The 13,823-nt window shown below is 49.2% G+C and overlaps 2 protein-coding genes, 1 non-coding gene and 1 pseudogene across 4 annotated transcripts; 2 read left to right on the top strand and 2 right to left on the bottom strand.

Moving 5' to 3' along the window:
• Window positions 1-5,511: 5,511 nt before the first annotated feature.
• Window positions 5,512-7,133, bottom strand: CSKMT (citrate synthase lysine methyltransferase). Of its 2 annotated transcripts, XM_070427287.1 has the most exons (4): window positions 7,002-7,133; window positions 6,616-6,711; window positions 6,416-6,522; window positions 5,512-6,270 (listed from the first exon to the last, which is right to left on the bottom strand). In XM_070427287.1, the coding sequence occupies exons 3-4, from the start codon at window positions 6,480-6,482 to the stop codon at window positions 5,618-5,620; spliced, it is 720 nt and encodes a 239-aa protein (XP_070283388.1). In that variant the 5' UTR covers window positions 6,483-6,522; window positions 6,616-6,711; window positions 7,002-7,133; the 3' UTR covers window positions 5,512-5,617. The 2 variants fall into 2 exon arrangements, with proteins under 2 accessions (XP_070283388.1, XP_070283387.1); XM_070427286.1 differs by lacking the exon at window positions 7,002-7,133 and having other exon boundaries at window positions 6,616-6,993.
• On the bottom strand, window positions 6,789-6,937 carry LOC139019109 (small nucleolar RNA SNORA57). The gene has a single exon (XR_011473007.1). It is a non-coding gene; the product is annotated as a small nucleolar RNA SNORA57 (small nucleolar RNA).
• CUNH11orf98 (chromosome unknown C11orf98 homolog) lies at window positions 7,110-9,670 on the top strand. The gene is made up of 4 exons (XM_070427289.1): window positions 7,110-7,205; window positions 7,353-7,477; window positions 8,829-8,926; window positions 9,009-9,670. Exons 1-4 carry the CDS (start codon window positions 7,167-7,169, stop codon window positions 9,116-9,118), a joined length of 372 nt encoding a protein of 123 aa, XP_070283390.1. The 5' UTR covers window positions 7,110-7,166; the 3' UTR covers window positions 9,119-9,670.
• LOC139017668 (sodium/potassium-transporting ATPase subunit alpha-1-like) lies at window positions 9,541-12,699 on the top strand (annotated as a pseudogene).
• The last annotated feature ends 1,124 nt before the right edge of the window (window positions 12,700-13,823 follow it).

Below are 13,823 nucleotides of genomic sequence, written 5' to 3'. Positions count from 1 at the left end.
GATACGTGGACACACAGTCTATGGACCCCCTTCAGTCCCGTCAACTTCTGAACAGAAACGCAGAGCCAAGCGCACTGCTTTCGGAAGAGTGTGTTTATATAGTTCTTCTTTATCTTACGTGTTAGTAAACTTGTTACAAGTAAACTTGTTACAAGTAAACTTGTTAAGCCGGGTAGCTCAGTTGGTTAGAGCATCGTCTTGATACACCACGTCAGGGCACCTACAAGAATCAGACATTGAATGCATCAATAAGTGGAACAACAAATTGATCTCTCTCCTCTCTCTCAAAATCAATAACTAAAAGCTAAGAAAAAGTCTTTTTAAAGCACACTTGTTAAATTTTTCATCATGCTATATACTCTTGAGACATTTATTAAATCATGAAAACTAGATTTCGCGTAGCATACCCAAATTCCAGTTTGGAGAAGAAAACACCTCTTAGTTGTGTCTGGGCAAAATCATTTAAGTTCTTTGTGCCCTAGTGTCTGTATCGGAAAAGGGGCTAATAACTATCTATGCCATAGTTTTAGGAGAATTAAATCCGTTTACACATAAAGGGTTTATAACAGTTCCTGGAAAATAAGTCAACACCACATGAATATCCACTTAAAAGATACAAGGAAATATGTCAACTTGGGCAACCCAGTTGGCAAAGGAATCAGGAAGTTCCAAGTTCATCAAGGTTCTTCACTCAGGGCTGTACTCCAGATTCCCTTGTTGCTATCCCTCCTGCCTTTCCCAGCGTCACCAGGGAAAGGGAGTGAGTGGAAATAAAGCTCTTACCCCAGTCTCGGGATGTCTTCCTCCCCTGGAAGGCCCATCCTGCTCTCCTCAGATGTAATTAAGGAGCCAGGCTCCAAAGAAGATCAAAGAGCAGCCTGTGCGGTGTACTGGGCAGGGGTTCAGAACTCTACTGAGCTCAACCACCCTGCACTCTAAAAATCAGCAGCCATGGACTGTGCCAGGGAGCAGCGAGGATGGGCCTTGGCCTAGAGAGAGCCCAGGCTCCTTCCAGCATCCAGAAAATCCGAGGCTGACCAACCCTCTCTGGAAAGACAGAGACGAAACTGACAGAGTTGAAGGTCATCAGGATGTGCAGGTTAGTACTTCTCCACCCTGTGTCCTGCTGCTGGCTCATCCTCCAGATGAGCCCAAGACCCCTACTGTCCCCATGCAGGTTGTCTCTCAAAAGATCCATCTGCCCTCCATTGTGGTAGAAGCTGCTGAGGTAAGTGGAGAGCGGGGAGCTCTGGTGGCCACATGAGGAGCTGCTGTTGCTCACGGATGATGAGGAAGGGGTCCTGGTCTTCTTCCAGGAGCGAAGTGAAGAGCCAAGTGAGGGAGGTGGCAGGTGCAATGGAGCCCTTGTGACCTGGCGTTCTGGACAGAACTCAGTTTTGTCCCTTGCATTCAGCAGTGCCAGGCACACAGATGTTCAGTAAACGTAGTGAAGAAAAATGTTGACAGGGGAGGAAAAGGTGAAGGTGGTTGCTGTAGCTGATGAACTTTAGAGAGCAGTTCTGATGTCAGCTGGGTCATGCCTTTTAATGTTTTGTTTTTTTAAAATATATTTTATTGATTTTTTTACAGAGAGGAAGGGAGGGAGATAGAAACATCAATGAGAGAGAAACATCGATCAGCTGCCTCCTGCACACCTCCTACTGGGGATGTGCCCACAACCAAGGTACATGCCCTTGACCGGAATTGAACCTGGGACCCTTCAGTCCACAGGCCGATGCTCTATCCACTAAGCCAAACTGGTTATGGCAATGTTTTTTTAAATATATTTTTATTGATTTCAGGGGGGAAGGGAGAGGAAGAGAGACAGAAACATCAATGAGGGAGAATCACTGATTGGCTGCCTCCTGCACACCCCCCACACAGGGAATCAAGCCTGCAACCTGGGCATGTGCCCTGACTGGGAATTGAACCGTGACCTCCTGGTTCATAGGTCGACGCTCAACCACTGAGCCACACTCGGCTTAATAGGTACTTTTTAAAATATATTTTTATTGATTTCAGAGAGGGAGAGGGAGATAGAAACATCAATGATGAGAATCATTGATTGGCTGCCTCCTGCATGCCCCACACTGGAGATCAAGCCCGCAACCCTGGCATGTGCCCTTGGCTGGAATCGAACCGGGGACCCCTCAGTCCGAAGGCAGAGGCTCCATCCACTGAGCCAAACTGGCTAAGGCTTAATATGTACTTTTAATATTTTAAAATATTTACAGTTTGCTGGGTGGTGGGGAGAAAAGATAATAAAATTTCCCCAAATCTGACTGCCCAGTGAGACGTAACATTTGGCAAGTCTTCTCTTGCAGATTTCTCCCATCTGTATACTGTTACAGAAACTTTTTGGGGGAGCATTCACTATATGCTAGGCACTGTGCCAAACGCTTTTACGTCATGATTTTTGAGAACCCAAGGAGGGAGATCCTTTCCCCTCATGAGGAAACTAAGGCTGTGAAATGAGGCTCTTCATTCTTCATAAGCAAAAATCACACACTCATGTGCTTTTTAGTAAAAAGCCAAACATTTATTTGACCTGAAGTGGAAAAAGATCACAAGTTCATTTGTTTTTAAGGTCAACATATCAGGGACATTTCTCACTGCTAATGGGCTCTTAACTCCCCTCCCCCAACCCAGACTGGACTTTTAGCCCACTGGACCCCAGATCTCCCATGAGAACCTTTAATCCAGAACTCAGCTCGGGGCAGGAACAGGAGAGCAAGATGCCTGCTGGGTTCCGGAGGACAGTGTATCAGGAAGCTCCCAATCCCCGTCCTCTCTGGGATCCAACAGGCAGAAGCCACCATCTCCTGCCGCCCAGGAGCTGAGGGTACTGTTTGTTCTCTCAACATTTCACCTAGGTTTGTCTATGGAGCCCTTCTGCCCGTCCTTTCACAATCTTTCCCTTCTACAGGTGAGAAAAATGAGCTTAGAGCAGTGGTCGGCAAACTCATTAGTCAACAGAGCCAAATATCAACAGTACGATTGAAATTTCTTCTGAGAGCCAAACTTTTTAAACTTAAACTATATAGGTAGGTACATTCTTATTAATTAGGGTACTCCTAAGGCTTAGGAAGAGCCACACTCAAGGGGCCAAAGAGCCACATGTGGCTCGCAAGCTGCACTTTGCCGACTGCAGGCTTAGAGGTTAGGCCACCAGGTCACACATCAGTCTATGCTGGGATTTGGACAAAGAATTCTTATCGCCGAAACCGGTTTGGCTCAGTGGATAGAGCGTCGGCCTGCGGACTGGTAGGTCCCAGGTTCGATTCCGGTCAAGGGCATGTACCTGGGTTGCGGGCACATCCCCAGTAGGGGGTGTGCAGGAGGCAGCTGATCGATGTTTCTAACTCTCTATCTCTCTCCCTTCCTCTCTGTAAAAAGTCAATAAAATATATTTTTAAAAAAATTCTTATCTGCTGCTTTTAGAAGTTCCTGTTAGTTGGGGGTGGGGAATAATCCACTTCTATCTTCTCTAAGGGCCTTGTTCTGCTAAATGTTTCAGCTATCAATGCATGCAATACCCATAAATCCAGGTATTATTCCTACCTTGCTGGTGAGTAAACGGGCAGTCAATGCTCTGTGCATCTAGTTAGTAACCATGGAAGCCAGGACTAAAATCCTCATTCTCTAGCCATCTTGCAAAGGCAAAGCTCTCTCCATCTCTCCTCACCCAACAAAAACCCTAGGGTCGAGAGACCAAGATGGCGGCGTAGGTAAACACCGGAGACCGCTGCCGCAAACAACCATTTCAAAAATACAACTAAAAGACTGAACGGACATCACCCAGAACCACAGGAAGGCTGGCTGAAGAGAGACTCTACAACTAGAAGGAAAGAGAACAGCAAATCGAGGCTCAGAGGCGGCACAGTGTGGAAAATACAAAGGTACCGAGGTGCGCGCGCAAAGCGGGCTGGTGGCTGAGGGCACGGTTGTCGTTTTCTGCCGGGAGTGAGTCTCAGACTCTGGGCTCCAGATCCGGGCGAGTCTCTAGGGACCCAGACTCAAACGGGAGAAGCGGGATTATCCGGCATCAGTTGGGACCTGAGGGCAGCTTTCTCTCCGAGGTTTGCAGCGGCTGCCGGGGTTCTGAGAAGCAGAGCCTCTGGGAACTGGACTGAGCGTGGCCATAACTGCTCCCTCCGCCCGCCCTGTTGATCCCGCCCCGCCCAAAACCTGCGCACAGCCATTTGCCGATTGCCTCAGGCAAAGGCTGGATTAGCGCCTCCCCAGAAGGCAGACGTTTTCCACACAGCTGATTTCCACAGCCAGCCGGCCTGGTGGTCAAACCCCTCTAGTGTTAACTACAACAATTAAGGCTTGGCTAGAACAAGACTGCGCACAGAGACCACAAGGGGGTGCACCAAGAAAGCATAAAAGATGCGGAGACAAAAAAACATGACAGAAATGGAGGATATGGAGCTAAGAATCGAAATTTTGAGGGCTTGCCATAAATTTGTGCAGAGCCTCACGAAAACTAATGAGACCCTCGATGCTACGATAAAGAAATTAGAAAGTAAGCATACACGGACTGAAATAAAGAATATTATACCCAATAGCAGACCAGAGGAGTACAATAATCAAACCAAAGATTCGACAAAAAACACCCAATTGGAAAAGCAAAATGAAAAAAGAATCCGAAAGTGTGAAGATAGTGTAAGGAGCCTCTGGGACAGCTTTAAGCGGTCTAATATCAGAGTCATTGGAGTGCCAGAAGATGAGAGACAGCAAGATATTGAAAACCTATTTCAAGAAATAATGGCAGAAAACTTCCCCCACCTGGTGAAAGAAATGGACTTACAGGTCCAAGAAGCGCAGAGAACCCCAAACAAAAGGAATCCAAAGAGGACCACACCAAGACACATCATCATTAAAATGCCAAGAGCAAAAGACAAAGAGAAAATCTTAAAAGCAGCAAGAGAAAGAGGCTCAATTACCTACAAGGGAATACCCATACGACTGTCAGCTGATTTCTCAACAGAAACTTTGCAGGCCAGAAGGGAATGGCAAGAAATATTCAAAGTGCTGAATACCAAGAACCTACAACCAAGATTACTTTATCCAGCAAAGCTATCATTCAGAATTGAAGGTCAGATAAAGAGCTTCACAGATAAGGAAAAGCTAAAGGAGTTCATCACCGCCAAACCAGTATTATATGAAATGCTGAAAGGTATCCTTTAAGAAGAGGAAGAAGAAGAAAAAGGTAAAGATACAAATTATGAACAACAAACATGCATCTATCAACAAATGAATCTAAGAATCAAGTGAATAAATAACCTGATGTACAGAATGAACTGGTGATTATAATAGAATCAGGGACATAGAAAGGGAATAGACTGACTATTCTTGGGGGAAAAAGGGGTGTGGGAGATGCGGGAAGTGACTGGACAAAAATCATGCACCTATGGATGAACACAGTGGGTGGGGAGTGAGGGTGGAGGGTGGGGTGGGAGCTGGAAGGAGGGGAGTTATGGGGGGAAAAAAGAGGAACAAATGTAATAATCTGAACAATAAAGATTTAATTTAAAAAAAAATCAATAAAATATATTAAAAAAATAAAAAAAAAATAAAAAAAAAAAAAAACCCTAGGGTCAAGTCTATGTCTTTAATGAGAGCCTTGAACCAGGTAAGCAAAGTAGGTGATGCCCCTGAAAGGGCCCATCTCCTGCACAGTCACACTCCACCCTGGGGATCCCTGCTCCAGGCAGGGAAGCCGCACATCAGGGTCCTCATCTGAGAACTGAATCAGGGTCCCCTGGGGGCTGAGGACCCTCAGGCATTCGGACAGTAGCTGGTAAGCCCCAGGCAGACCACCTCGGGCAACAGCATCCCAGGTGCCCTTGTCTAGCACTAGCTGGAAGGAGCCGGAAGCCACTGGCTCCAGGTTCTGGGCATCAGCCTGCATGAAGCGGAGGCGGGAGGCAGGGTGCCCAGGGCACAGGGGTGTCTGGCTTTGGCCACCTTCCAGGATGTTGTTCATGTGGGCCACAGCCACGGGAGAGAAGTCCACCCCCAGCACGTCCACTGGGTGTGGGCACTTGGCGTAGAGGCCTATACTCAGGCTGGAGGTCCCACAGCCCACGTCTAGCACCCGCAGTGGACCGGCAGCCTGGGCTCCCTGCAGCAGCGGCAGGAGGAGGCCCTGGGCTTCCTCATACCCAAAGAACCAGTCGAAGGTGGGGACTCTGCCCGGACGGGGCTGGGCGTGGAGCTTATCCCAGAGGCAGCGGTCCGCCAGGCAGCTACCGGCCAGGGAGCCTGTGGACACGAGCGGAAAGCATGTGTCACCGAGTTCCGTCAAACCACTGCGAAAACGACGCAATGAGACCTGACCCTTTAACAGCCAGACTGGACTCCGGGTCAGGAAGAAACCGCCCTGCCTCCCACCGCCCATCTTTCCTACCCGCCAAGGCGCGGCGTGTGCCTGCGGCCAGGGTGGCCACCTGGAGGGTTCGTCGCAGCGCCGCCATCCAGAAATGCTGCAATGTCGCCCGAACTCCCCGCAGAAGCCTGAGATTCAAGAGGAGATTTGCAAAATCCGCTTCGTGCAATAACGTGTGCAACCTAACTCTGCAGCGCGGAAAAAAGCACGCGGACACACACCTAAAGCGGTACCAACGGCCTTGGCCTTTATTGGTTGCAACGGCAAGTGGAAAAGGAGGGGATACGACAGCTCCGGATCCTGTGGCGGCTTCAGACCTGAAACAAGAGGAGGAGGCATGAGCACCCCGGGGGGGAGCCCGCGGAACTTCGGTTCCGCCCATCTTCTCGGAGACCCGTGTCCCGGCGCTTGAGGATAGAACCGGCGGACTGGCAACCGTCGGCACCGAAGACATGACGCCGAGGGGGCCGGAGCCCTCTCCCTCTGCCTCCGTACATTACGGGGACCGGGACCGCACACCCGAACCCCGCCAAGAAAAGGAGGGTCCGCAAGCCCAGCCCAGAACCCCCAGGAACCCCAGAAACCGCCGAAAAGAGGCTGCACTCACTCCGTAGCGGACCCGGAAAGGCGGGGGAACCCACTGAGCTCCCTTATATAGCCCTAGGCACCGCCCCCGAGCTGCGATTGGCTCTCGGAGGACTGAGGGGCGGGGCCCGTACGGACCCTTCCTCCGGCGGAAACGCGGACCGGAAGCCGACACAGCGGCTCAGCCATGGGTGCTCCGGGCGGCAAGATCAACCGGCCGCGAACGGTGACTATATGGCGGCGCCGAGCGCGTCTCCGCGGCGTCCCGAGCCCTCTGCCCCCCGGGATGGGCCCGATGGGCCCGCGGCGCCGGGTGCGGGGAGACCGGGCGCGGGCGCGGCCGCCGCCTGAGTAGCGTCTTCCTCCCCCGCAGGAGCTGAAGAAGAAACTGTTCAAGCGACGGCGGGTGTTGAACCGGGAGCGGCGCCTGAAGCACCGGGTGGTCGGGGCCGTGATCGACGAAGGGCTGACCACGCGGCACCACCTCAAGAAGCGGGCGTGAGTGCCGGGCCGCTGCCCCGGGTCCCTCCCGGGTCCCGCCCCCGTGGCCGCGCTCCCGCGCCGCCCGCCCCGCCGTCCGCTTTCGCTCTGCACCCGCGCTTCGCGAGGGACGCGTCCCCTGCGTTTGGGCCTAGTTTATAAGTGAAGCCCGAGGCGCACACAGGCTGTGCCTGCCGCCGGCCGAGTTTCCCCGGGCACCTGGGCTTTTGCATAGAAGTCTCAGGACGGCCTCGTCGGGGAGAAAAGTTCCCTCGCCATTCTGTCATTGAATTCTTCATTATCAGTCTTGGCCGAGTTTATAATAAGAAACGTATTTCTTTGGCCTTTGCCCCTGGTTCCTGGCACAGAGCCCCTAAATCCTTCCGAGTGCTAGGAGCGTTTTTTATTTCGTTAGGAGCCCCTTTTGAGCACGCCGAAGTTTATGCTCATGAGTGACCGGGTGGGTCTGGTCAGAAAACCCCAGAGGTTAGAGGACTGGAACATGGAACCTCCCCCTCCCCCACCCTGGGAAGTAGGGTGCGGCGGGTGGGGTGCTGGTGGTTGAACTCTATGAAAAGTCTTGAGCAGCGGAGGTTCGATGGGCTTCCTGGTTGGTGAATGGGTGGAGGTGCTAGAAGGTAGCTCACCTGGAAAGGGCCTGGAGACGCCTGGCCTCTCCCCCATACCTTACCCTATGCATCTCTTCCATCTGGCTGTTCGGAATTGTATCCTTTTATGATAAATCAGTAAATGCAAGTAAATGTCCCCCTGAGTTCTGTGAGATCTTCTTGCAAATTATGGAGTCTGAAAACTGGGTTAGGAGAGCCCTGCTTCATAGCAGGTGGGTCAGAAGTACAGGTAGATAATGTCATTGAATTAAATTTATAGGACTTAACCCCTCCTCCCCCAATCTAATGTTAGAGTATCTAGAATAGAGGAGAAAAATAGTTTCCCCTTTCAAATTTCTACAATATATTAAAATTTAACATTTAATGTTAAGTACTTGATGTGTTGAAATTAAACTTACTACCTCAGAACCCAGATTTTTAAATAGTTCTTTGATGTGGATCCAAAGACCTTTTTTTAAAAAAATATTTTTTTATTGATTTCAGAGAGGGAGAGAGAGATAGAAACATCAATGATGAGAGAGAATCATTGATTGGCTGCCTCCTGCACACCCCATTCTGGGGCTCGAGCCTGCAATCTAGGCATGTGCCCTGACTGGGAATCGAACCGTGACCTCCTAGTTCATAGGTCGATGCCCAACCACTGAGCCATGCCAGCCTAGCCGAAGACCTTTTTAATAGCTAGAACCGCCTGTGTGGTTGTGTTCGGGTTAACCCAGATCTTTGTCCTGCCAACCCTTCAGGTCCAGTGCACGTGCCAACATTACTCTGTCTGGGAAGAAGCGCAGAAAACTCCTCCAGCAGATCCGGCTTGCCCAGAAAGAGAAAGCAGCCATGGAAGGTGAGGCTGGGCACAGAGGCGGGGTGGGGGGCAGCCTGACTCCACTTGGGTTCTTTAATGTAGCTTCTTTCTCTTTGTTCAGTGGAAGCCCCTGCAAAGCCAGCCAGGACTAGTGGCCCACAGCCTAAATCAAAAAAGAAGACGAAGCCCCCCCAGGATGTAGACATGGAGGACCTTGAAGATGGGAGCTAAGTCTTACCCCTTTCATCACAAGGTTCTCACCTGGAGCCAGGCGGACTCAGGGCTTGTTCCAGAAGACTTTGGAGAAGACATTGCACCTTTTCACTCTCCCCAGACTCCTCTTCCGTAATGGCCTAGTGGCCTGCCTGGAGGGACGTGTTGAGAGGAAGAGTGGAAAAGGAGGACTGGAGAGGCGGCTCCTTAGCAGGCAACTCCATTTGCAATAAAGCCCATAGTTCTCGCTGAGATGTGTGTGACTGAGTGCAGGGCTGGGGAGGGGCCGTGAGAAGGGCTCTGTGAGTGGGGAAAAGGCAGCTGTGACACGGGACCCACAGGGTGTGCTTGAGCAAAGGCATCAAGGAGCCAGCCTCCGTGACAGCCTGTGAGTGTCACTCCAACTTTCCACTTCGACCGAAGTACAGCTTGCTGTAGAGATGGCCGAGGAGGTAAGGGTCCTGATACCAGCCCTGCCACTGCTCTGTGTTACCGGGTGGGCAGATCGCTTCGTCATGTTTGTCGCTGCTTCCTTTGCTGGATTGTATTTTTAATAAAGTGAAGACCAGACATTATTCTCCCTATTTATTAATTTATGAGAGGAAAGGAGAGAGTGAGAGAAACAGTGATCAGCTGTCTCCTGTACACACCCGGACACCGAATCAAAGCCAACTCCTTTCACCACAAGATTCTCTTGCAGTGATTCCCTTGTGGTGACGGGACACACTCCAACCAACGGAGTCACGCCAGCCAGGCATCATTTTCCCCTTTTAACTGTCAAAAATGCTGCTGGAAGCCAGGGCTGGGGTGTTTAATGAACATGAAAAGCTGCCCAGCCCTGACCGGTTTGGCTCAGTGGATGGAGCTTCGGCCTGAGGACTGAAGGGTCCAGGGTTTGGTTCTGGTCGGGGGCATGTACCTTGGTTGTGGGCGCGTCCCTGGTGGGGGGTGTGCGGGAGGCAGCTGATTGGTGTTCCTCTCTCATCGATGTTTCAAACTCTGTCCCTCTCCCTTCCTCTCTGTAAAAAAATCAATAAAATACATTAAAAAAAAAAAAAGCTGCCTGTGTGGAGAAGTATATTTAATCAGGGCAGGCTTCCTGGAAAAGGGAGACTTTGTGGCCAGTGTTGCACCTCTTCCCCTACTTTATATTTTTAACAATATCAAACTTTCACTGAAGCTAAAAGATTAGTACAATGAACCCTTATATATGGACTCTGTCTGGATTTACGAATTTTTTAACATTTTGCTCTATTTGTTTAATCTCTACACATTTGCAAATATGTATGTATATGGGTCTCTGTTCTTTGCTGACTCATTTGAAAGTCAATTGCAAATGACATTCCATCCCGAATTTTTCTATTTATAAAAAAACTTTGTTGCCCTGACCGGTTTGGCTCAGTGGATAGAGTGTCGGCCTGCGGACTGAAGGGTCCCGGGTTCGATTCCGGTCAAAGGCATATACCTCGTTTGCAGTCACATCCCCAGTCGGGGGTATGCAAGAGGCAGCTGATTGATGTTTCTCTCTCATCAATGTTTCTAACTCTCTATCCCTCTCCCTTCCTCTCTGTAAAAAATCAATAAAATACATTTAAAAAAAAACAACAACTTTGTTGATCTTTAGAGAAAGGAAAGGAGAGGGAGAAACATCAATGTGAGAGAGAAACTTATATTGGCTGCCTCCTGTACACCCCGCACTGGGGATAGAGCCCACAACCTGGGCATGTGCCCTGATTGGGAATCCAACCAGAAACCTTTTCGTATACCAGACGACACCCAGCCAACCAAGCCACTCCATCCTATATAGTAAAAATTCTATTATCATACCTAAGATTTTTAACATGAGTGAAATAGCTAATATTCAATTTTTCATACTCAGATTTCCCCAGTTGTTCCAATGTCCTTTACATAAATGATCTCAAATGGTCTTTGCAAAATGTCTGAGATATGAGACATCATGCCCATTTTACAGATCAAATAATGAGCTCCAAACAGCTGGGTCACTTGCTCAGGGTTACATGGCTAATAAGTAGCAGACACGAATCCAGACCTGTCCAACTCCAAAACAAGCTCCCCACACTGTGAAACCATTAGGGCAGTGTTCTCAACCTTCCTAATGCCGGGACCCTTTAATACAGTTCCTCATGTTGTGACCACAACCATAAAATTATTTTCGTTGCTACTTCATAACTAATTTTGCTACTGTTATGAATTGTAAGTATCTGATATGCAGGATGTATTTTCATTGTTACAAGTTGAACATAATTAAAGCATAGTGATTAATCACAAAAACAATATGTAATTATATATGTTTTCTGATGGTCTTAGGCAACCCCTGTGAAAGGGTCATTCGACCCCCAAAGGGGTCGCAACCCACAGGTTGAGAATGGCTGCATTAGGGGAAGGACCACATAATAGTGGTGCTGCTACAAACATTCAGGTACAAGTTTTTGCTTGAGCACCTGCTCTCAGCTGAGAGCGACATCATGAAGAGACAGCCCAGCCCTAACCAGTTTGGCTCTGGATAGAGCGTTGGCCTGCGGACTGAAGGGTCCCAGGTTTGATTCTGGTCAAGGGCATGTACCTTGATTGTGGGCACATCCCCAGTAGGAGGTGCTGCAGGAGGCAGCTGATGGATGTTTCTCTCCCTCGATGTTTCTAACTCTCTACCCCTCTCCCTTCCTCTCTGTAAAAAATCAATAACATAAGAGGAACAAATGTAATAATCTGAACAATAAAGATTTAATTTAAAAAAAAATCAATAACATATGTTTAAAAAAAAGAAAAAGAAAGACAAATCGGACAAGCTGGTGACGGAGCAGCTGATCAGCATGGCCTACGGGCAGATTGGTATGATCCAGGGTCTAGGGGCTTCTTCACTTTGTGATTCTGGCTGAGCATGGCTTCCTCCCGGTTAACCAGCTGGGCATCCAAGTGGACTGGGATGACCGCTGGGTCAACGACATGGAGGACAGCTACAGGCAGCAGTGGACCTACAAACAGGAAGATCGTGGAGTTTGCCTGCCACATGGCCTTTTTTGTCAGCATCGTGGTGGTGCAGTGGGCCGGCGTGGTCATCTGCAAGACCCAGAGGAACTCCGTCTTCCAGCAGAGGATGAAGAACAAAATCTTTTTTTAAAAAAATATATTTTTATTGATTTCAGAGAGGAGGGGAGAGGTAGAGATAGAAACATCAATGATGAGAGAATAATTGATCAGCTGCCTTCTGCATGCCCCCTATTGGGGATCAAGCCTGCAACCTGGGCATGTGCCCTTGGCTGGAATCATATCTGGGACCCTTCAGTCCACAGGGCAACGCTCTATCCACTGAGCCAAACCAGCTAGAGCTGAAGAACAAGATCTTAATATTTGGCCTCTTTGAGGAGATGGCCCTCGCTGCTTTCCTTTCCTACTGCCCTGGAATGGGAGTCGCCCTGAGGATGAACCCCCTCAAACCTACCTGGAGGTTCTGTGCCTTCCCGTACTCTCTTCTCATCTTCGTGTATGACGAACCCGAAAACTCATCATCAGGCGAAGCCCTGGAGGCTGGGTGGAGAAGGAGACCTACTACTAGAGCCCGCCCTGCACGCCTGAGCATCGTGCCACACTCCGCACCCTCACCCACCCTTTCGTGTACTTCAGTCTTAGGACTTAGAACTCCACCCTGGTAGGAAGCACCGAAGCATGTTGGGGAAGCGAGCCGTCCCAGAATGAAGCATGTAGCTATATGTGGGGGGGTGGGGGGGGGAGGGCGCTGCCTGGCAAACATCCATCTGTGGGAATGACAGTGGGGAAGGTGTTTATGTGACTTTTTGTTTTTATAAAAAGGAAGTCATGGAAAGACTGAAAGAATACATTTGATATGTGAATTTTTACAAATAAAGATGGCTATTATAATGGGAAAAAAGAACCTACTAAGTGCCAGGCAGACACTTTTGCAGGTGATGAAGATAATAGCCTTGTTTATATATATATATATATATATATATATATATATATATATATATACTAGAGGCCTGGTGCATGACATTCGTGCACTTGGGGGGGGGGTCCTTCAGCCCGGCCTGTGTCCTCTCACAGTCCAGGACCCCTCGTGGGATGTCCGCCTGCTGGCTTAGGCCCACTCCCCATTAAGCTAGCAGGCGGACATCCCCCAAGGGTTCCTTAGTGCTGCCACCACTGCCACCGCCACCCCAGCCATGAGTCTGGCTTCTGGCTGAGTGGCGCTCCCCCTGTGGGAGCACACTGATCACCAGGGGGCAGCTCCTGTTTTTGTTTTTTTAAAATATATTTTATTGATTTTTTACAGAGAGGGAGAGGGATAGAGAGTTAGAAACATTCATCAGCTGCCTCCTGCACACCTCCTACTGGATGTGCCTGCAACCAAGGTACATGCCCCTGACCAAATCTAATCTGGGACCTATCAGTCTGCAGGCCCATGCTCTATCCACTGAGCCAAACAGGTTAGGGCAGGGGACAGTCCTGATTTGAGCGTCTGCCCCCTGGTGGTCAGTGCACATCATAACAACTGGTCATTCCACTGGTCTATTTGCATATTGGCCTTTTATTATATAAGATTATATATATATATATATGCCCTGTTTTCAAAGAGCTTATTTTCTGGAGTTTGTGCAATAAATACAATAAAAATAGCTAATGCTTATTAAGTGCTTGCTTACCATATTTCCTGGTTTCAATTTTCACAATTCTGTGAGGTGGCTGT

This window comes from Myotis yumanensis, unplaced genomic scaffold (genome assembly GCF_028538775.1).
Source record: "Myotis yumanensis isolate MYYU_CA2020_CCGP unplaced genomic scaffold, mMyoYum1.0.hap1 SCAF_10, whole genome shotgun sequence".
Lineage (NCBI taxonomy): Eukaryota > Metazoa > Chordata > Mammalia > Chiroptera > Vespertilionidae > Myotis > Myotis yumanensis.
This window is presented reverse-complemented; position numbering and strand designations above follow the sequence as displayed.

Coding starts and splice junctions, on each gene's coding strand:
- CSKMT (XM_070427286.1), bottom strand. CDS start 6,848: ATGTCTTCGGTGCCGACGGTTGCCAGTCCGCCGGTTCTATCCTCAAGC. Junction 6,523..6,615: donor GGCCGTTGGTACCGCTTTAG/GTGTGTGTCCGC, acceptor CTTGAATCTCAG/GCTTCTGCGGGGAGTTCGGG. Junction 6,271..6,415: donor CACACGCCGCGCCTTGGCGG/GTAGGAAAGATG, acceptor TCGTGTCCACAG/GCTCCCTGGCCGGTAGCTGC.
- CUNH11orf98 (XM_070427289.1), top strand. CDS start 7,167: ATGGGTGCTCCGGGCGGCAAGATCAACCGGCCGCGAACG. Junction 7,206..7,352: donor AGATCAACCGGCCGCGAACG/GTGACTATATGG, acceptor CCTCCCCCGCAG/GAGCTGAAGAAGAAACTGTT. Junction 8,927..9,008: donor AGAGAAAGCAGCCATGGAAG/GTGAGGCTGGGC, acceptor CTCTTTGTTCAG/TGGAAGCCCCTGCAAAGCCA.